At 35.0% G+C, this 24,102-nt stretch overlaps 1 protein-coding gene across 1 annotated transcript in view; it reads left to right on the top strand.

The window, feature by feature from the left end:
* The first annotated feature begins 1,745 nt into the window (after positions 1-1,745).
* Positions 1,746-24,102, top strand: part of LOC146166590 (ras GTPase-activating protein 1-like) — a 34,805-nt gene continuing 12,448 nt past the window's right edge. The window contains exons 1-13 of the mRNA XM_083390944.1: positions 1,746-1,863; positions 2,722-2,879; positions 3,314-3,466; positions 3,735-3,834; positions 4,903-5,015; positions 5,498-5,598; positions 6,225-6,326; positions 6,868-7,018; positions 7,627-7,838; positions 9,780-9,951; positions 10,986-11,070; positions 19,214-19,291; positions 22,564-22,721. Of these exons, the coding sequence (XP_083247070.1) occupies positions 1,807-1,863; positions 2,722-2,879; positions 3,314-3,466; positions 3,735-3,834; positions 4,903-5,015; positions 5,498-5,598; positions 6,225-6,326; positions 6,868-7,018; positions 7,627-7,838; positions 9,780-9,951; positions 10,986-11,070; positions 19,214-19,291; positions 22,564-22,721 (1,640 nt within the window). The 5' untranslated portion in view covers positions 1,746-1,806. The remainder of the gene's footprint in view (positions 1,864-2,721; positions 2,880-3,313; positions 3,467-3,734; positions 3,835-4,902; positions 5,016-5,497; positions 5,599-6,224; positions 6,327-6,867; positions 7,019-7,626; positions 7,839-9,779; positions 9,952-10,985; positions 11,071-19,213; positions 19,292-22,563; positions 22,722-24,102) is intronic.

The following is a 24,102-nucleotide window of genomic DNA, read 5'->3' as shown; positions in this document are numbered from 1 at the left end:
TTTGTGGTAGGATTTCCAATACAAGGTGTGTAAAAACATAATTGCACACCTTAAAAGCTGTTTCTGTATGCCAGAGATCTCGGCGTAAAGTGCAATGAAATTCAGACAGCAGACTGGTGCTTATGTACTGCATGGTAGCTAATGGGAAAACAAGACATTTGCTACTTGCCCTAAACGTTGCTAAGTTTGTATAGCAAGCTACCATTTTGTACGCTTAATGGCACCTTTCCATGAGAAAACATATAAAGCTACTATGTTAAAAGAGCTTCCCTGTTGTTTGTTGAGAGGGCAGCCAATTACATAAACTACAGAAACCCTGCATATGCCCCTTCTGTGCCAATTTATTACATTTCATTATAACTATAACCTACACTAAAAGTACAAGAAGTTACTGGCGCTGGTCTAGAATCCTACCAAAACGCACATTATTTGGGTTAGGGTGGGACAAGTATAATAATCAAATAATGAATATAACAACACAAAACTCACCCACACGCACGCCCAAACGCTAACACGCACGCTCAGGTTCGAAAGTAAGGCCAGTTTCCCGCTCATAGCCGCGCATTACATGTAAAATCAACGTATAATGCGCCCAGCCACTAAAAATCGCTCAAACGCGCAAAACTTTCGTCGCGATAACGGTTTTCAGTCTTGTACTCCATTATCAGTCGCGCTAAATTTACAAATAACGTTATTACAGGAATTACAGCCGCGAAATTTCAAGCTGCAAAATCGTGGTAAGATTCTAGACCAGCGCCAAGTTACTTTTCCAGGCTATTTTGCTTTTGTCTGTTTTATTAGTTTATAAAATTATGTTGCTTGAAAAAAGCGCCTTTTAGCCTAGATTTGCGTTTTCCCGCGTTTCAGTCGCAAAAAGGTAAAAAGGGGAGTCCCCATCCAACGGGAATCAGGCATTTCTCTTTCTATGCTAACAGGCGTGATCCTGGAATCAGGAAATCATATTCCTTTGGCTTATCTTTGCGACAAAAATGCAGTATGCTGTGGCATGGCTAAGCCAAACTTGCCGACGAATCGGGTGTTTTCACAGTAATTTTATACAAACTTTATTTTGGAATTCCCCCGTTATGCGAACAATATTTTTACTACGATGAATTCTTGGAAAAGCTTTGATTCAGAATAAATTAGCAAAAGACCATATGGTTACCGATGGTTTATCGAATTGAAACCACATACTAGCTTTTTGTACATGTTATGTATTTAGTTTATTAGGAACGCTTTTACCCGATACACAAATCAACTTTGTGAAAAAAGAAAAAAGAAAGTTACGTCTAAGGGAAAGTCGCAATTTCAGTCACACTTCATTCGCTTTACTGACTTGATGCTTTTGCCTTCAAACACCTTAATCTACAAATTGGGGAGAATTTCTTTCGATTGAGCATTATTTCTGGATTTGCAAGCATAGCTTAGCAAAATTAGTTGAGTTTAAAAGAGACTTTAGCCATATGACCAAAATAAGAATAACATTAACGTCAGAATAAGACTAAAACGACGAATTTAGCTTATTTCGACAGGGTTATGTCTTATTCAGAGGATTAGGTTGTTATTCTGTCTTGGATATTACTGTATAGTTGGCCTTGTTTTATAGATTTTTCTGCATTAGGTATTGATGCTTTTAGATCATATTCTGTGTTCCCTTTAAAAGTGGCAAACCACTCAGTAAAGAAGATAGATCAGATGGTGTCTATATACTTGAAAATACAATTTAGTACCCATATTATGATTTAGGATAGCTATCAGAAAATTTTTAAAACTGTACTTCTGAGAAAAATCTGATGCCGTAAAAACATGAATCCGTACGATGATGTTCCTTTGCCAGATGGAATGATGTCAAGTCCTTATCAGGTGAGAAATATAATTTTAAATGGTGATTTGGCACTGAGCTAGAATCCTACCACAATGTTGAAACAATTATTAGCGCACAATATTCGGTTAGGGTGTATTAAATATTTAATAAGTTTGCTTAACCTACCCAAACCAAAACGCTAAACATTATAACCTTGCGATAATCAAGTGTACAAAAGATATGCTTTCTATTTGTATTTCGCTGCTAATAGTCACCAAAATAGTTCTCTTGTACATAGTTGTTAACAGGTCAATATTCAAGTTGCAAAACCATATATGTTTTAAAGTACAGGATTTTAAATAAGAACTACTTTTGTATTTATATAGTCGCAGACAGCGATTTAATGATACGGTATAAAGTCAAACAGCTTTTCACGTTGTTCCCATAGATTTCTATTACACGACCTGGTTGCATTCCAGTCCCATATTGCCAAAACTTTTCAGAAATTGTTTAACAACAGTTCGGCCAGTGATATCATATGTTTTGGAATGTAACCGCCATAGTAGTTTTATAGGCTATTTGGCATACGCATTGCAAAACCTTTTAGTGGGATTTCTGCTAAGAACAATTTTGGCATTAATTTTTGCTGGTAAAACTAGAAATTATATTGCAAATAATAAAGATTTGCTGTTTGCAGAATTGCCCATGTAACTTCCTATTTAAATTCAAATATACTTTCCATTTTAGCTGAAAATGGTGTTTGTAACAGCATTTTTTATTTTCCCAATCAAAACAAGTTTTAAGTCGTGCAGGTGAATTATTCAGGCTGAAAAGTGCCAGTTAATCTAAGCATAGAAATATTTGCCATACACATTCTTAGAAACATTTGAATTTTTTTAATTGATTGTGATTTGTAGTGGGCATCAAATCCTGGTGGCACAAACTATGAGGAACCACAATATGATCAATCATATGATCATGAAGAGGTTCACGAAGATGAGCTGGTGGCCATGATGAGCGGAAGTCATGAGTTTTCCATTGACAGCGACTACCCCGACACGCCTCTACAACACTGGTAATTTTGATGTGAACTGTTAAGCCAGCTGCATCCAGCCGGGCTGATTGCTAGTTTTTAACTTACTTTCTTACCAATCTCCTTTAATTACCTGCGCAGCATTTTCATCTCATTTACTAAAATAGAAATTCTGACCTAAATATGTTTATTTTTGTGACATTTTTAAGTTTACCTGGTACCAATGGTAAACTGTATTTTCTTCAGTTTAGCTAAAAATTAAAAAAAATTTCACTACTTTTAGTAGAAAGTTAGCAAAACCATGCATAACATATATATTTGCTTTTTTTCATTTTTTTTGTGCCAGTAGGTGAAACAGCAGATTGTATCAACATCTTGCTATAAACCTTACCTTTATGGAACCCACTTGCCTACAGATAAGTGTTAATATTACCCATGTTTTTATTGTTCTTTTAACACCGCTGTTGTTTTTCCAGTTGGTATCACGGTCGATTAGATCGTCACATTGCCGAAGAAAGATTAGAAGACGCCCGCTTACCTGGATCGTACCTAGTTAGGGAAAGTGAAAGAAAATCTGGATCTTATGTCCTCTCCTTTCTCAGTGAAAACTGTGGCCCGACCCATTTTAGGTACTGCAGAATTTTATACTTTTTCTAAACATTCTTTTGTGTATGTGTATTGCCTACATTTTTTTATACATATGCATTTGTGTCACTGTAAGTTTAATATGATTAATCCTCCAACCTAGAAACTAACGAGAAAAGATAATTATTAATAAATAAACTAAGATTCAATATTCTGGATTCATTTTTCTGGATTTGAAAATCTATTATTCTAGAATCCTCTGGGACTTAAAACATCCCTAGCTATGTGTAATGTCTGCGCTTTACCATGTAGGATAATATCTGTTTGCGGTGATTTCTATATCGGAGGTCGACAGTTTGATTCTCTCGAAGGTCTGGTGGCTTACTACACAAGGGTCTCATTTCTTCTGGAGGTACATCTTGTTAATTATACCCTGTAAAATGACACATGCTTTAATCTCAAGTTTTTATTTTAAGATTAAATAAAGGTTTTTGTGCTGGTGTACATCCACACGCTATGCACAGTCATGTTTCTATACTGGAACTGTGTTTCTATACTAGTGACAGTCTTGGATAGATGCTTATTCGAGTAGCCCAGGGATGTCCAACCTGCGGACCGTCTGAAATTTTGTGCCTGCCCGCTAGTTATTTTCACTCCCAAGTAGTATTTTGAACGTTCAATATTAGCCTAATTAAAATGTTCCAGTCAGCTTTTAGGGGCGCACTAATAGTATAGTATGGTAAAAAAATATATATATATAACTCTAAAGGCCCGTTATAACTCTAAAGAGCAATTCTTTATCTTGAAACGTATTAGGTTCTGCGGGCCCATTAAATTAATTCAAGTGTCAATGTTGGACATCCCTGGAGTAGCCCAATCTAAACATGCCTAAAGTACCTCCCACCACTCCGGTTTTGCAAAGAGACATCTTCTTTCAGACATATTCTGCAGCATTCAGACCATAAGGTTGATTTTTGCAACCCCGAAGTGCAGGGACTTTTTGGCTACTCATCCAAGACTGCAGCCCCGAATTGAATGTAGAACCCTATTAACACCCCTGTACCTGTTCAACACTTAAATGTGCTAATGAATTCTCCAAATAAAGAATACCGACAATAATCTGTTATAGGTTTATATCAGGGATGTCCAATGTGCGGCCCGCGGGCCACATTGCGGCCCGTCTGAAATTTTTGTGCGGCCCGCTAGTCATTTTCACTCCCTAGTAGAATTTTAAATGTTCAATATTAGCCTAATTAAAATGTACCTGTCAACTTTTAGGGGCGCACTAATAGTATAGTATGGGGAAAAAATTTATATATAACTCTAAAGGCCCGTTATAACTCTAAAGAGCAATACTTAATCTTGAAACTTAATAGGTTCTGCGGCCCATTAAATTATTTCAAGTGTCAATGCGGCTCACTATAATAAAATGTTGGACATCCCTGGTTTATATAAACACTCAGAAAACAACTTTTTCCAGGGCGAAGTTTTAGTTCACCCAGTTCCCCCGCCTGAACCTGTTGATGATAGAAGGAGGGTTCAGGCAATTCTTCCCTATCAGAAAGTTCCCGATGCAGACAACGATGAAATTTCGTGAGTATTTCTACTTTTATTGTTTTTTTGATCTTTCATAATGTTAGATCGCAGAGTTAAAACCTTATGACAAGGGATAGTAATAGAACTCGTCCGATACTAGGGTGGTATCAGCGCTGATCGCTGCCGATTTCTTTTTTGGAAGTTTAGCCAATAATAATAGTGTTTTCCAATTTGAAAAGAAAATTTCTTTGAAAAGAATGCTTTAATTTGGTCAATTCAAACTTCGCTTTTTACCCTAAAACGAATTTAGGATTGGCAACGTTAAGACGACGCATTTACTATTTTAAGTAAGTTTCCTTAATTGGGTTATTTTTACAACAATGATGTCATTTGGTATTAAATTAAACAGCCAAAGTTTTGGTGCTGGAATAAGTTCGAAACTATCAAGCAACCCTACTATAGTGGTTTATTAGTGAAAACTTTACTTCATTTTAAACAGAAAAAAAGTTGTTTGCCTATGATTTCATTGGCTTTTTTAGATTTGAAAAGGATGATATTTTTATCGTTCGTAACGACATGGAAGGCGATTGGATGTGGGTGACGTCTTTACGGACAAACGAAAGTGGTTGTGTGTTTCGAGGTAAATTTGACAATTATGATGCTACTTGCTAAATACCATAACATATTTGGCCTGGTAATAGAAGCCCGCTCATCTTTTTAACACTGACCTAAAGATTTACATTAAAATTTCTCAATTGGGGGTGGGGGGAATTTTGAATGTTTAGGGGGAAGTTTGAATTTGACCACAAAGCACATTTAGTTGTGGGTGAAATATATTAAAGTAAGTTATGGGCAAAGTCCACATAAAAATCTAAACATTGCTGAGTTTTTTCGCAAGCCAGTCAACACTTTGACCAAATTGTGCAGTTCCTTATTATTACATCACAAACACTGTAACTCAATGACAATATGTTGATTGTTATCATATGTCATGCTTCAACCAAAAATAAACAAGTCTGTATCAAAAAAATTTGCCAGGCCCCACTGTTATAATCACTGAGTTAACTTGAAAATGAATTTCAAAGCCAAGTAGGTTGAGTTAATCGACATCATCTTACAAAATATGTTCTGTTACCTATTTTATCATCAGTTGATGTCTTTAAGATAATGTCGATTACCGGACCTAATTGGCTATGACATTTTTTTATGCTACACTGTGCTAACCTATTGCAACTTATGCATTGCACTTCATATCTTATTATATAGGACTCGTTCGTGAGGTAGGTCGAAATGTTGACCCTCATGAGGGAAAAGAATGGTTTCACGCTCATATCAGCAAAGACCAGGCTTACAGTCTCCTTTCAGCAGGTAACTTAATAAAATATTTGCAAAGTTTTTTAAAAGAATTTAGCAAAATATGCAGTTGCCAAATGTGTAGGTACAGTTGTCAATTGTGTATGTGTAATTGATAATTTTCTAAATAATAATTGTAAGCATTGATTTTGGTACTTTTTATGGAAAGATTTTGAATGCTTTGTTATCAGAATTGTATTTTGGCTACAACAAACTAGAAACCTCTTTCAATGTCATTAGATTTTCCCAAAAAGTAGTAATTCTACTTGTAATTTCTGTTGACATCAAAGTAATGCCAGACTTTTTTTATTGTTAAATTCATTGTGTATTGTTCTGGCAATTTCTTATGTTTCTTCAGTAAACTATTTGGTTTTCAGATTTTTTTTTTTTTTTTAATAAATTTTATGTAAAGGCACTGGAATTAATGCTATATGAATAATGATAAATATTATTAATATTGTTATTATGTTCATTAAATTGTGTACTTTTTCCAGTTTATTCTCAAACCAGGTTATGTGATACCTTGTCGATATTTTGTCACTTCTTCTTTCTTTAGTTAACCGGCCTGGCAGTTTTCTGATACGAGAAAGCGATTCCACGCCTGGAGATTACGTTCTCTACTTCTTCACTGGAATAAACATTCAACGCTTCAAAATACACAGGAAAAACTACAACAAGTTCGAAATGGGCGGCAGGTCTTACACAAGGTACAAACCCGAAATTTAGAGAAAATAATAAACTCTGTTAAGAGGAGATTCAGAGGCAAAATTCCTAAACCTTTTGCTAATTCTGAATTCCTAAACCATTTGTTGTTCCCAATGAATTTATTTATTTACTGTGAAATAAATTTGAAAGGTTGCTGTAAAAGAACTGTCTACCATTTATAATTTATTTTGTTTTGTTTCAAGTTCAAGTAAACAGCAATTCTACAGTATAATACTTTTATCAAGTGTTTTTTTAATAATAGTCTTACATTTGTACTACTAAATTTTATTTTTATGTTTGTTTTGCAGTAAGAGTACAACTTTTCTGAAAAATAATATATTTTTTTCCAAAGAGTAATAAACTGGTGAAATGATTTTTAAACAACTGTAAATAGTGTAGCAAAAAAAGCAGAAACTTTTATATGTTACCCGGCAAACTTTTGCAATCCCGTTATTGTTAGGAAAGATTTATAATATACAGCCTTTTTATAAAGTTTGCAACCCATGTTACTGTGTATTAGAATACTGGTTTAAACTTTAAATATAAAAATGTTATTATACCCTTAATCTAATATGTGTGAAAAAACGAACTGTGTGTTTTTTGTAACCAGCATCGACGATATAGTGGACCACTACATGTACGAACAAATCGTCGAAGGCCAAACCTTGACGTGTGCAGTCAAGAAAACCATGGATATAAGCCGGCAGTGCCAAGTGGATATTTATGAGACTCTTAATCGCGCAACACAAGACGATCATGTTGGATCTCGAGCAATCATAAATGAACCTGGCATCCTTAAGAAAGGACTCTTATTTATAAAAGGTAAGGAACTTTACATTACTTTATATCACTAGTAAATCGTTTTATTCTTATGTTTTCGGACACTTTTTTGGAGAAAAAGATAAAGTATTTGAACTTTATTAAATTTTTAGATTGAACTTAATTTTTAAAATGGTGTGAAGTCCTCAAAAATGTTTTGTGTGGTTTAGCTGTTGTGATATCCAATACTTGATACTCTACGGAAATACCCTACCTGATATTTTAGTTAAAAATATATTGCAAATCGACTAAATACCAAATAACACCATTCCAATGCTCAAAATACATGTAATTCTATTGTTTTAATGTAATTTTTTCATATTATTATGTCACACTTTGGTTTAGAGTTAGGAAGTTTAGTTACCACCAGTTCTTAACCTACTATGTTTTGATGAAATTGCCTTTCAAAGTAGTATAACTGTTTCGGATTGTAAATGGTGTCTAAATTCTCATATTAATTTGATATTGCATTGACAGTAAAATCTACCTAGTATCGGACGAGTATGGATACTATCCACTTTGGTTTTTCTTCTAAAATCCCTATTTAACTGTATACTAATTTTTTTTGTGTTGTTAAATTTCTATATTCTTATAAAACTTTTAAAGCAGCTTATCCTTTACTTTGTTGCCTTTCATGGTTGATGTTTTTAATCTGTCTTTTAAAAGTGTTTTTTGAAAAAGTAGTACAAAAGGCATTCATTTCATGTGTGTGTTCGTTGTCAAAATTATTGTTAAAAACACTATATCTGCTTTGCCATTTTTAGAGATTAATGATATAAACATAAAATCGGATATACATATATAATTCAAATAAAAAATGATCTATGAAAACTATAAAATGGTACCACTGTAAAAAATTGATTGGCTTTATAGATACAGCAAATTTTTTTACTCTGTATAACAAACAAAAAATGGTCGACGAAAACAATAAAATGGTACTACTTTAAGACATTACTCGATATAGATAAAAACAAAACTTTATTTATAGAAAAAACAAAAAAAAACATTTTTTAAAGTTTAGAAGTGGTGCTAATATGTGTGAAAAATGGGCAGTTTTGTTATTAGCGTTCAGCACAGTAAAGCTTGATACATACTTCCTGGCCCAGCAGTGCTTTTACGCCAACTTGCAACTTTGCCAAATGAGTCACGCCTACATTTTTACAAGTCAATAGTGACTAACAGAGTGACATGGGATCACACTCCATTCTACTGCTTGTGTGTAAAAGTTGGCTATTTTTAATTCAGCTTGGTTGGCAAATTTTTCTGACTTATCTTAAAGATGGCTGAAGAAGGTTGGCTTTAATTAGTTGTTTTTTTGTCTATAAAACCAACAATTTATGTATGTACTGTAAAACACAACTAATTAAAACCAACATTTATATTATGTCCATGCTATATATATTTTTTTTATTAAAATACACTTCTAAAAATTGAAATCTAGGGAAAAATAATCCGATCTCTAAAATCACAATTTCCTCTTAACAATAAGAGTTAATTAATTGATATAAAAAAACTACACATTCCTAATTAATCGAGATGTTAAATGCAAAGAATTTCAGTTATCTTTATGATTTGACTTTTAGTTAGTTAAAAGATTCGTCCGATTAAAATCGATTATTCCTCTTTAGATTACTAGCGTTGTCATTGGTGCGTTCCTCACCTTGTTAGTGATCGTGACGTCATCGGCCCAACTTTTGACAATTTAAAGCAAAAAATTTACAAAAGTGACCGAGAAATAAAAATGAAAAATGTATTATTATTTTCTTCTTCTCAAATGTTTATTACTATATGCACCATACAATGAAAACAAAACAATTAACTAATATTTGGTAGCATATTGCTATTTTCCATGTCTGGACAACCTCCTAATTATCAAAGCATTAGGCTGTTTTTTAACCGACTTTACATTTTAAACCATAAAAAAATTAAACCATATTTACATAGGAATGGGAAAGAAAGGGCACGAAACAAAAAAGTGGAAGCCACTCTTTTTTGCCTTTCACGGAAAGAACCAGCACCTCTACTACTTTGAGCACGCCAAGAAGACGAAGCCCAAGGGATTAATTGATCTCGGCTACGGAGCTGTTTATCCGGTTGACGAGAGCTACTTTGGGAGGTTTGTCTTTTCATAATTGGGTATAATTTTTGGCGCCATTTGTTCGAAATAGGGCAAAAGACTGTTATAGCAGTTTTGCCTTTCACCCAATTTTACTGTGGAGGCGTGGAGCTATTGACTCAGATAGATTTACCTTTTAATTTTTATAATATATATGAGTAATTATATTGGCCAAATAATTCAAATTGATGTAATGTATGAACTCAGGAGCACTTCCCTTTGTACCAACAACAAGCTTGGTTGTTGAAATAGCAGTTTTTAGGCAAGGATGTGTCGGTAAGTCTCAAAAAATTATGTCAAATCTCAAAAAATTATGCAAATTCTCAAAAAAAATCATGTCAAATCCCCCCAAAATCATGCCACATCTCAAAAAATTCTGCCAAGTCTCAAAGCCCAACAGAAAATGAAAAATCCGATTTATGTTCAGCTCTACTGTTGTTTTTAAAGTAGTGCTAGATAATTTTTATATTGTAATTGTAACTTTTCTGTATTGTGCCAGATTTTTAATATTCCTGCTTAGATTTTATGGCATAACTGTAAAATATTAAAAAAAAATATATATTTGCCGACGTCAAAAAAACAACAATTTTTTTAATAAAAAAAAAAGTAATGCCTTAATTCAATAAAATCGACATTTCGTTGTTTACAAACGTTCTGTAATACCTCATTCCATCATCAGTGTAACAAAGGCAAGATAAAAGCGATAAATCACTTAAAATGTTTTTAAAATATGGCCGGAAGTCGTGAGTTCGAACCTCACTGCAGAAGTGCAGACTAGTTGTTTTTTTAGCCTGCTCTGCTTGCAGCATTGATCAACAGGTTCGGTGAGTCAGCAATGGCTGTTAGTAAATACGAAAGCCGCAATCGTTGATGAAAAAGGAGCTTCAAAAGGCATCACAGTTGTTAAACACATGTGTATCTTTCATTTTCAAAACAATTGTTGTTATTTACGCCAATTGCCTAAGATACACCTGTGTCGACTAATCTCAAATTTCATAGTTTTCCCCATTATAACTTTTCCATTTATGTCACAGGCCGCACTGTTTCCAGGTTGTGGTGCGAGCTCTGAACGAGGTGACTGCTTCCTACTTCAGCGCAGAATCCGCCGAATTAGCGCAGGTGAAAAAATGTTTCTAACAGGCCTAGTTATAGTAATCAAAAACAGCTCTTCTTGTAATTGTACTTGTTCGCTGTTATTTACCCTGACGAAGGTCACTTGAATAGGTTGCCGAAATGTTGGTTGATTACAATTACCAGAAGAGCTGTTTTTAATTATTATGCCTGTATATATTGTGCTTAAGAGTGTTTAAAATTTTTATCACAAAAAAATTTTAACGTGATTAGATTATGATTTTTCACTTCACTATAAGAAAAAAATTGTCAAACTAAATCCCGCATGACCGACAGTGGACCGATGTCCTGTCGTAGTAACGGTCCTTGCACTCTGGAAGTGTCATTTTGAAATGATTCAAGTCCCTGTAAAGTCTTTTTGAAATGACAAGTCAAACCGAGTCCCAAGTCATCAGTTCATCACCAAATGAATGAACAAGTCATCACCAAGTCAAGTCCCAGTCAAGTCCCAGTCAAGTCATAATTAAAGCAAGTCAACTTAAAGTCAAGTCCTTGTCATAAAAATACGACATTAACTGATAAACTCGTCCGTATATGAGCAATAACTCAAGTAAGAGTGTATTAAGGTCAATAACTCAATTTAAAACCATAGACTTAATGAGAAAAAATAATTTCAACCGAAGTAATTTTTCCGAAAGACTTAAATCAAGTCAAGTCATTGGAAAATAGCGACTTAAGTTATTAAAACACTGCACTGTGGTGGTATTTTCAACGGTCCCGCTGTTTTGTTGATTTGTCTTTAGTATTTAGTATCGCACCAACTACAATTTTCAGCCTGAAATATCACGTATCTGTATCAAATTCAAAAGGCGGCCGTACGGTTCGCTCGAAACATCAGGCATTGGTTTAAGCTTAGTATGTGTATCCACAACAGAATCTTGACCTCCAACAGAACACATAATGCCGACGATAAAAGTTCTAAAAGTTTTTAATAGCTTGGGAAGCGCACCGCTTCGAACAACAATCAATCAGCAAGGTCCACAAATTTAAATATAAAATGCCGTTGATCTATATGGCGAAGTGCATATTTATATTAAAAGTTTCAGACCTTGCTGACTGATTGTTGTTCAAAGCGGTGCGCTTCTCAAGCAATGGTTTAGGTGAAAATATGAAGTATCGCACTCAGTATAGTAACAAATCAAAAAAATAATACTAAAAATTCCTTCTTCCTTGTACGCTGTAATCATGCAAAAGGGCGAAATAAATTGGCAAGGGCGGCATATTTTTAGTTTTTTCAAATAAAGTTGATCGTTCTTTTCAGGCAACATTAACGTACTTGCGTTTGTGCTTACGTTGACAAAAAAGCGAAACATGTTTTTATTCCATTCATTCTTTCACTCTTGTGGTCAACAAGGCCCCAGTGTTTTCACGTGTTGCGAGAAGTCACTTGAAAAAAAAGTCACTTTGAAAAGTAATATTTAAAAATTTATTAACAAGCACCAAAGCTAAATCTTAAAAAAATAGGTATTAACTAGGCAATGTCAGCTGGCTTCCAAACCCGTGCCAAAATCTTTCATGTTTTTTGTTAAGCGATGTTTGACGAAAACGGCATTGAAAGCGTTTCAAACTTCCCAGTACTTTGTCAACCCATTAGTGATATATAACCAATGTAAGTTGTGCGAAACTGCATTGCGAAGCTGACAATTTCCCGGTAAAACAGCAGCATGTTCCTACCTAGAGCAGAAGTCATAGAGACGGAAATAGCTCAATTCGTGAATCGTGCTTACTTAACAGCTGCACTAAATGCACCGCCTTAGCCTTACGGATACAGTGGTTATGTGCTTTTGGTTCTTTAGCTGATTTATGGAACATTTTAACTAATATGAAAGCTAAAAATACCCGACATTTGGCATCAGGAAAACACTACTAGGGGCTTGGGCAACAATATCTAAAGCGAAATATACTATAAAATAAAGTATAAACCATAGTAATAACACCAATTAATCACCTGAATAATACCTAAACCTTTCGAAATACGTCCTAAATTCGTCGAAATAGAGCCTAGATTGCCAATAACACTCTTGAAACTTTAATATCGCGCCTGGAGATTCGTAGTTTAGTTGGGGCCTTTCTGGTCGCGCCGGGGAACTTTGAATAACTTTGTAGTATTTGGGGCTTCTCTCGTGCCAATGAACTTTAAATGAGTTTGTAGTTTAGTTGGAGCATCTCTTGTCGTGACGGTATGTGACGAGCAGGGGCCATGGTCTGGCATCGGCCGTTTTGGTGTCACGGTTTGGTCGCCCTAGTTGTGTGAACGCTGTTTTGTCACCGTTTTTTTGCCCCTGTTTGGGGTAATGTATGGGGTTAGAAAATAGGCTATGGTCGAAATTATTAGGGGAGTTAGTGATGTACTTAGGGGTAGGGTTTAGGGTTTGGTAAAATGTTGCATAGGCCTGATTCTGATCATTTAGGTCTTATTGCGATTTAGAAGGTATTACGACTAATAGTCCTATTTTGGTCGTATGGCTAAGTAGATACAGATTAATCATTTCCCTAGGAGGCCTATGTTCGTGTTTCGGCTTTTGAACTGGTCAATAAACGTGACCCTTGATGCTTCAATTCGGCATCTTTTTATTCTGTCGTGTCGTTGTTTCGTTACAAAAGCCACGATGTCCATTATAGGATGCCAACCTTCCGTTCATTGCGGTTGCTCATTTAATGGTCGTGATGCAGAACGATTGATTTTTTATATAGCTTGAAAAAGGCAAGCAATACTGGGCCAGTTGAACACGCTATTCTGCCTATTAGCTAAAATATTTTTATTTATTTGACTTCCAACACCTCTCTTAGCACCTAATTGTCGGGCGTAAAATTAAGTTTTTGCTATAAAATCTATATAAATCTCAATATTTTGTTTGACAAAGATCGTCGTGTTGTTTTTTATCGTTTTTTTCAGTAATTTGACCAACTGTAAAAAAAGTGCTAGGGTGGCCTCTGTGTTAAAGTTATATCTGGCTTAATAGCTCAACAACCGTTAGTTACCTTATTGCTAGGGCGAATATGTTTTGACTTATCAAAAAAGTCAAAATTTTGTCAAAATTTACACGTTATGTTAAAATTTGTCAATAAAGTTAAAATAGAATAAAAATGCACATAAATCGCTTACAAAATTAAAAAAAACAAACTAAAGTCAGCTTTTTGAAATTGGTCGTTCGGTTATTTTGAAATTTATCTTTCCTTTAATCAAAAAACATAAGTTTAAGTCATTTTAACCGTATTATATCTTTATTAGAACAATATAAGGCATGAAAAACGCGTGATTAACGACGCCTAGGTTATTTAAATCAATGTATTTCTAACAGGTCAAAATTTGTCAAAAATTTTAATTTTTCCGGTCAAAATTTTCTATTTGTTTAGTCAAAAAATATTCGCCCTACTTATGACATTTTAGGGACAAAATCTTAGCATTGCCATTTTTAATATACCAAGTCGCCGACACATTATTGGATGCTGAAATTTCAACCAGATTCACCGACATTTATTAGAATTACAGTTTGTTCTCATTTTTTGTAAGCTTTTCAAGGTAACGCTAAAATCGCCTTCATATCTTTAAAGTTGCCAAAACTGTCGTTTTCAAAGCATTGTTTTCTAACATTTTTTACGTCAGTGCGCAACTATAAATCTCTGGAATCCATGTGGTGCATCTGGCGATCAAAACAAATGCGAGGATTTTTTGTCTACCATGGATTTCTCTTAAATTTCAAGTTTTTATTAGAGGCCGCATAGTTGCACAATCTTCGTAAAATACTCTATGCTCAATGCACTAAACCCAACGAAAGGGGTAAAAATTATATAACAATATATATTTAAAATATTTTTGAACATTTTTGAAGCGCTGTTTCTGGGGCCCATTTTTGTCAGTGTAAAAAAATTCTCCTTAACCAAAATTTTACCTCCCAATACCCGACACGGCCGGAAAATTTCGAACTCTAAGCCGACCCTATCATCATGTGGGTTGTGCTTACACGCGAAATTTCCTGTCGCTTTTATCGCCGACAATTTAAAAAGTATTTTTCTGTGTTATATGGATTTATTTTAAATTCCTGGCAAATTTTTATTACAGACCTCATAGTTGCTTACTTTTTGTAAAATACTGTATGGTTAATGCGCCAAGCCGAACGAAAAGGGTAGAAATTATATAAAAAATATGTTAGAATATTTAGTTTCAGGTAGCTATTTTAAGCAATGTAAAACAAATTGTTAACTTATTATCAAATTCTCCCAAAAATTTTACCTCCCAAATCCCGACACGGCCGGGAAATTTCGCACTCTAAGCCGACCCTATCATCATGTGGGTTGTTCATACACGCGAAATTTCCTGTCGCTTTCATCGCCGACAATTTGAAAAGCGATGGCGCGACACGAGTATAGCCTGTTATTTGCGGTATCCGTTCACGACAGGCAAATAACACGACCACCAAATGTAAAACAGGGTACGGACTATGGCTTGAGGTTTGGGGTGGGGCTTTCTAAACTTTTTTTCTGTGGTGTACTTCCAAAAACATAATAATAGCTCGGTATTCCTTACAACAAGTTCATTTATTAAAATGAACTATTTATTAGGTTTTGGAGTTAAATTTTTCAACCATTGAAGTTTAAAATGATACCTAGTTTTGTTATGGGCTTTATATCTTTATTGGGTTTTGTATTTTGCATTTGAAGCTTATTTTCAAGTGTAGAGTGTCTTAACAGCAAGGCTTGGGGGTATTACGCGATATTCCTAACTGACTTTTGTTCCGAAGTTAATGTTGTCTTAATTTTGCTCGTAAGGGTGGAGTCCTTTTTAGGATATTCAACTATGAAGCCTATGTAATGAAAAATTGCAAGCAATTTGAGAGAAATACCGGTATACGCCAAAAGTTTATCGCTCTTTTCGCTCGCCAGGTGCGCCGCCACCTTTTAAATGTCTCTAGACGCGCCCTGAAGTAAAAAAAAAAGCTTAACCAACCTTGGCTGCGTTGGCTGTTCTCCCCACCCACGAATGCAAATTCAGCAGCAGTAGCTTTAGAAGTAGCATTGGAAGCAGTATCCCCGTGTTTGTATTGCTTCCTGCCAAGCGCAGCTTTCACTTCCTGGCCAACAATATCCAATCGCGCCACTTCTTTGCCGCGGCCTCTCTCTCTGCCATTTCCCTGTATGTTGACCTCCCCCACAACGCTCTCTTTCGCTCGCTCTATCCACCGTTTTACAATATTTATCCCTGTGTACGACTTGTCCATTGGTTTCGGATCAATATGGTTGGGTTTGGGTTTAAACGTCCAGATTGGCGACTTGATTTTTTAGCATTGTTGCAAGTTGTAGTAAGACGTAGTAAGAATATCAAAGCCTCACCCCCATAACCTGGCCATTTCTCACTCTATCCACCAGTGGCAAACTGAGTGTGTAAAATATAAAGATATCTCCTCTCTCTCTTTCACCCTTACACGTAATGACGACAATGACTTTAAATGGGAGTAAATATTCTTTAGACTTTCCGGTCTTGGTCGAAGTCAGTCATTAATAAGTTCTAGTTCAAAATAATAAATGTGTTTGTGGCGAAATATATTTTTCTTTTAAATGACTAGAACATACTAATGATAATGACTGACTTCGGCCAAGACAGGAAAACCTAAAGAATATTTACTGTGTCCACTATTCCACCATTTGTGTCCTTATTTACGACTTGTTCATTGGTTTCGGATCGCTTTGGTTGGGTTTGGGTCTAAATATCCAAATTGGTGACTTGATTTTGGAGCATAATGGTTTAAGGTTGTATTATTGACGTATAAAGAATATCAAAGCCCACACAGAAGTATGTAGAATTATGAACGTTTCGAACAAACCTTATAACTCTTTAGTTTTTAAAAATGAACAAAGAGTTATTCGAAACATTCAAAATGATACCTACTTCTAAACGGGCTCTAATATTCTTACTGTGACTCGTTTATTTTGTGCAACACTGATCGGTTGCTGACTTGCGTGTGGCATTTTTTTTTTAATTAGTTCTTCCGAAAAACTCAGGGTTTTTATTCAGTAAATTTTTTTTTATTTCTATTTCTATATTTTTTTGTTGAGCTAACCATTTTTTGGTCTTCAGTTTTTTGCCATTATTTTTGGACTCAGGGTTTAAAATCCAAATAATTTGGAATGCACTTTTTTAATCAAATCCTGTTTAAGATCTCGTTTCGCCACATTTAAATGGCGTTAGGTTGGGTGCACTATTCACGGATTTGGAATATGGATTGATAATGAATTGCAGAGCCTAAAAGTTCGAGTAGATCGACATCATCTTGATTAAGACGTTTCGATACGAAATTGCATCATTCACAGATAACGTGACTAGAAGTCAATCAAATCATCACTTATAAAAGCTGGGACGCCATTGTTAGCATTCTGAGTTTCCAAATGACATTATCCCCACACTTTCGTCGTAGCAGCGATGTACTTTTGGTAGCAAAACCGCACCATGGTCGAATAGTTGAAGAAAGGAATACCCTGTTGACAGATAGCAATGTTTTGTTGTATCCAGAATGAAAAGTTAAAAAAATTAGTTTAAAAAACATATATGAAGTCTGCCTTTATAAATGCGCCGTGTATTGACTTCCATATTGCCCCGCCAGCAAATTAAGCCGTTTTTTTAGTTTTCATTAAGGCGTTAAAGGCGAAAACCTTTTGTTAAAGGGTGTTTTATGAATGGTAAAATGCCGTCGACATCCTGTTTATGGACAATCGCCTGTTTTCACAACACAGGGTCGTTACTTTAAATCGCTTAATCAATGTCGCCCAACCGGTGTTGCCAATTCGTCTCTATACAGGCCTTTAAAGTAGCGATTCTCAAACGGTGTGACTCTGCTCTAGAGATTTATAAAAGTTCTTCCGCGAAACTTTTTTGGAATTTCGGAAAATTAATTGTTCGTATTTCAAATTGGTGTACAAGCCAAGCGTGCGAAACGTAGTGCACACTATTCATTAGATTGCCGACAGCCGACTTTGACAACTTAAAACAGACTGTAAAAATCACCTACAAGTCGCTTCGACGAAAGTGTATTAATTCAATTTTTTCTTACGACGGCAAGACTAAAAATTAGTCTTTGGCAAAATCCGAATTAGAATAGAACTAGAATAAGAGAACAACCAATTAACAAATTAGATTAGAAACAACAATGCTAAAAAATCAAGTCGCCAATCTGGACATTTAAACCCAAATCGAGCTATAGCGATTCAACACAGGGATAAATATTGTAAAACGGGTTATTCGAAACATTTAAAATGCTACCGACTTCTGTATGGGCTCCTTAATAATACAACTGTTTTCTAGCAGGTTGCCGCGGTATTTTTTATTACCCCTTAGAACAGTGAAAAACAAGTTTTAAGTTTCTTTCCTCCAGGTATAAGCCGTGGCAAAAGCAAAACCAATGAAAAAAACAACCTTATACCTCGTAATTGGCCGTGTAATTTAATTGCGATCTCCGCAGGAAGCGAGTGATTAGCGTGACCGCTATTAATGCCCGCATATCCAGACGTGCGACTAATTACCACCTCCCTATGCTAGATTGAGGTTTAAGGCCGGATGGTGACGGTGATTTGATCTTGCCGACCAGACTTGACTCGCCTTAAGGTCCAAAGGTTGGCCTGATGAAAATTGAATAACCTCTCGCCGGTGAAATAAGCGAGGCGAAATCTTGTACAACTATGGACAATTCTAGTTGTTTTAACTCAGAGCAAAATGCAAAAATGTCGCCATTGTGGCCCTTGAATTTTTATCTATACTAGGTATACTTTGATAACTAGATAATCCTAGTTTGAGTTTGAGCAAAATGCGGCTAATTCTAATTCTAACTTAATTTGTGAATTAATTTTGTGCTCTAATTCCAGTTCTAATCTTATTCGGATTTCACCAAAAATGCTACCATAGTGTTGCCCATAATTGGACGAGTTTACCCAACTTTAATAGCTTAACGTTTAATTTTTATGACAAGGATTTAGGTTGAAATTAACTTGCTTGATTATGGCTTTACTTGGACTTAAGTTATTTTACATATAACTTGACTTTATTAAATAAATTTTATAAATGGCGTCACCGGGACTTCGGTCATTTCAAAGTGACTTGTTTACAATACTGCCTAAACAACCTCATTTATTTATGTTTCAGGAATGGATGAGGTTGTTGCGAGCCAACTGTGCCAAGCCCAACCGCCAACCTGCTCCTAAACCCAACAGTGCAAGACAGGTGGGTAAATACTAAACTTTGCGGGGATCGTTCTATGTGACTACTTCAAAAATGGACTCACATTAAATAACCAGAAGTATAACCACAAAATTACTTTGAAGAATCAAAGAATCACCACTAAAATTAACCAGAAATACCGTTAAAAAATTACTGTAATAACATCACATAAATTAAACAAAAATATCCTAGCACAAATTAACGAAAAATCACAAGCATCAGCCAAGAACAAAAAAAAGGTTGTCTTATCCCAAAGATACACCCAACTTATGATAGACCGGATGACATAAAAATTTGGAAAAAATTCAGGCCCATAGTTTTTAGTTGTTTGCTAGACAGATGGGTTGTAAACGTTTGTAAAAAAATGCTGCAAACAAGTCATCAAGTTCCCGGTTAAGTTATTTGTTAAATATTTGTTAAATAACTTAATTCTAAACATAAGGCATTTTTTTTAATAAAGTCTCAGCCCAAGTCCTTATTTAGAGCCAGTCTCAAGCCAAACAAACTAAAAAACAACAACAACAAAAAACAATACATAGCAGGCAATATGTTTTACGTGCATTTTTTAAATAGAATTTACATGAAAAAAATGTGCGGCAACCATGCATTTGGTGTTGCAAATCAAATCCGACACACCAACCCACTGTTTTAGCTGATCAACTGCTGTTTTTACGTGTCTAGAGACGAAAGTCAACACCTGAACGCGACCAGAACGGTAGAACGATTTAGTATTGATCGGCATAAATATTTAACACGTTTTAAACTTAATTTCCGCCCGTATGCCAGGCTCGTCTATGTAGGAACGAAACTGGCAAGCTTGACCACGAAACCGTTTTTCCGGCATCCAGGCAGACTTGGACAGCTAGATTTATGTTAGCTGTTTCAAATTAGATTAAAAATAGAGCACTTCAGTTTTTTTCCTGTTTAGATTAGAATTAGAATTAGATCATTTTGAGTTTTCTCAAATTAAATTAGAATTAGAATTACTGAAAAAAATAATTTAAACTAGAATTCCATTTTATTATTCACATCGATTTCATTTGTATCGTGAATTATTTTAATGAGAATGTGATTGGTAAATATGAGTGTGCTAATTTTTATATGTTTTAACATGGCCTATGCTTTTCAGACGGTAAAAATCACATACAAGTCGTTACAACCAAAGAGTTTTAATTTAAATTCTTTGTTTTAACTAAGAGAATAAAGAAGCCGTTGGACAAAGTAGCATTTTTGGTAAAATCCGAATTAGATTAGAACTAGAATTACAGCGCACAAGCAATTCACAATTTAGATTAGAATTAGCCGCATTTTTCTCTAATTCGTTAAATTCCAAAACTAAATTATCTAGTTGTCTAAGTCTACATCCAAGTCTCAACTTTTCTTGGCCTCACGTTATAGCCACTTTTCTGGCGTTTCGTTAAAACGATACATTTTTTAACTTATTTTCAGAGAAACTTTCAACCAAGTAAATGTGAATATTTTTTTTTTTATTTCGAAAAGCAATAACAGTAGGCGGGTCCTATTCAATGTTTTACAATTGTTACCTCAAATGGTCTGAAAACGATGTAGAAATCTCCACGTTTAAACTTGTTAATATCGATTGGATCCTAAGCATTTTCTGGAGTATATTTGTATTTCTATAGAAGGAAACAGCACACAACAAGATCAATATCAAAGTGCCATCCAGTTTTATATTTTTCTAGTATATAGTTTTCTAAGGAGTTTACTAAAAATGTTTTAATTTAAGTAAAGAATTCCTACCCCAAAACGAAACTAGTTTAACGCAATTGAAACGTGAAGATATTTTAATATTTTTCTAAATACACTTTGTTTGATTTCAACCGCGGCGCAAAAACACTTTCAATCTGGGGCACTATAGGTCGTGGATGTAACCAAGCCCAACATACAGTAAGCTTGATCAGCCCTGTATCATAGTGTACGGGCACCAGTCGCCTTATAGGTGGCTGTGGAGTCCAGTACAGACCAATGTTGAAATGCAGTGTATACCAGGATCAACATGAGCTCTATCAGCCTGTAGCATTGGCACCACTCGCCTTATAAGTGGCCGTGGAGTCCAGTACAGACCAATGAGAAATGCATTGTGTACCAGAACCAATATATGCTTTGTCAGCCTGTAGTATTGTTTACGAGCACCAGTCGCCTTATAAATGGTCGTTTATTACAAATCCGTTGTATACCAGGACCAACATTGGGTTTATCAGCCGTGTAGCATAGAGTACGAAACCAGTCGCCTTATGACCGTGACCCATTGTGCAAATACATTGTATGATACGCAGTGTTTTTTTTTATCTCTTGTACGCCAAGGCTTTTTAGGTGGAACGCGAGTAGCTTTTCTGGCCTTTTTTAGGAAAATCAACGCAAGTGTATTGCTATTCAGGTTTCCTGCAACCCTTTAAAGTTGAAAAGTCTTTAAATTGATTCGCGAATTAGAAAGTCTTTAAAAATCGTTATTTTTTTTTCTCCAAAAGTCGCGGTACTTTATAGACGCAAAAAAAACTTTAGTAAAATGGAAAAAAATCATGTAGTAGGCAGATGACAGGAAAAAGCTTAAGTTTGGTATGCAACCAGAAAAGGTTGAAATACACTGAAGTAGGCATTAGTGTGTTTTTACTGTTGCTTGTTGGATGTATTCTTACGAAGCTCGTTGCTTGTCAAGAGGATATATAGTTTCAATGGCTCGGCCGTTTCAAAGGCGCAATGCAGTCAGGCAAGACAAGTCGGCCAAAACAATGCAACAAGTAAAACATTTAATTTTTTTTATTTTTGGCATTTTTCGTGGTTCATAAACGAACGATTATTTTTTGGGGGGCAGTGCTTAAATCAACTTTAAAAATAAGGCCAGCTTTTTAATGGATTAAATAAAAAAACTCGACTTGTATTAAGTACATTATATCTAGCCTTTTAACGAATTTCAAATTTGTAGAAATCAACTGCTTGTTTAGGCTAAACTATTTTTTGCCATTAGAAGCTTGTTTTCCGCTAAAAATGACGTGTTTGGTCATTTGTTTGACCGCTCATCGACAAACGTGTATATCAAAGAAACTGATAAAATTAATTAAAAAAAAAACTGCTCAATAAAAATTGTTTTACTGTAAAATAAAAAAAAATTCCAAAGGTTATTTTATTTTTCAAATTAAAAAAAAAATTTACAAAAAATAAATTTATAGAACTCACAAAAAAGAACAAATATGAAAAAAAAAACATTTTTTTTCTTCAGATTTAAAAAAAATAATTTGTATATTTCCAATGCCCAGGTGCGGAGCCTCCAAGTTACAATTGAGTCGGCCCACAAGCTTGTGAGCCGAACCACGTGTAGACCTTACTGCACACTTTCCCTCAACGCTGTCCACGTTGGAAGGACTAAGGTTAAGGAAGGTCTAAAGCCAGTTTGGTCCGAGGACTTTCTCTTCGAGTAAGTGATAAACTTTTTTATTCACAACCTTTAAGCCAGCGGCTCTCAACCTTTTTTCGCGACGACCCAAAATATTAAGCGGAAGTATGACGACTAAGCTTTGGCGACCCAATTGTTTTTTTCTTGCAAGCGAAATAAAAACTAGCTTCTTGTAAGCGAACAAAAAATAGGCATTAGCATAAAGAATTTTGAATTTTAATATTTAATTATAAGACATTATTTGAATTGCCTCCTTAAATTTTCTTAATTGAGAAATATTTCTCAGAACCAATCTCAATAAACATATAAACTACTGTGGTCGGCGATCCAACCAAATCAAACAGCGACCCAAACCCCATAGGTTGAAAAGCACTGCTTTAAGCGAACTGATTGAGTGAAGCGAACTGACTAATCTTCGTTTGTATTGTTCACATTTGTTGTAGTATCCTAGGCGAGGGCTGTCAGAAAATGTTCTAGATCACTGGTTCTCAACCTTTTTGTACCGGTGACCCCTTTTTGATGCTTTCAAATGGTCGCGGACCCCTAACATATTTCTGGCGTGATATCTGCGTTTAGTTCTTTTTAGTAAATCAGTAAGTCTGTCTAGTGCACCTTGTGTTGAGTAAAGTAACACACAACACCAAGTTACTTTGTGACACGTTTAAGTGATTTCTGCTGCTGCATCGCCGAAGCAAGTCTTAAAATGCGTGGTAGTGTTTTTGACAATGCTAGACGTTAGAATAATAGCATAAATCAAAATCCAGTACATATGAACTGTTGTGATTCCTCTGCCTTCCATTTTACAATATATTGTGTTACATCACAATGGAAGTGTTCTGTCACACTCGATGCGATTTACAACATGTTACACTGTGATTTCATCACTTGCCAAGATTGTGATTAAGCATGTTACCAAGCGTTAGTTATTTCCTAGCGTTAATTAAATTAATAATGGTATATTTATAAGTTTTTGTGGACCCCCGGTTGAGAACCACTGGTCTAGATATTACGACCCTTTTTTTCAATCAAACAATGCTTAAATTCAAAACAAATGTAGTTGGTTAGTTACCAAAATACACAGATGTTATACTAAAGATAAACTTCATTTATTTAAAATTACGTATGGTTTTTGCATTAAACTGTTTTTGGTAGTTTGTTTACTATAATTAAGCCCGTTTGATCTGAGGATTTTTTCAAATAGGCCCCTTTTAAAAAAAAAATAAAGTTTTGTTGTATTTAGGAAGTTTTATTCATGTTTGACTTCGCTTGCGTGGTTTCAAACACTTGGAAAAGCTTGCGTCATATTTTGCTTTAGTTATAAACGTTTTTTTAAGCAATGCTCCGAAAAAATACCAACAAAAATCCCTCCACATAAACTTGAATACTAAACAAAGAAATAATT

The sequence above is a fragment of the Ascidiella aspersa genome, chromosome 1 (genome assembly GCF_963924565.1).
Source record: "Ascidiella aspersa chromosome 1, kaAscAspe10.2, whole genome shotgun sequence".
NCBI lineage: Eukaryota > Metazoa > Chordata > Ascidiacea > Phlebobranchia > Ascidiidae > Ascidiella > Ascidiella aspersa.
The sequence above is the reverse complement of the archived record's forward strand: the minus strand, read 5'-3'. Positions and strand labels throughout refer to the sequence as shown.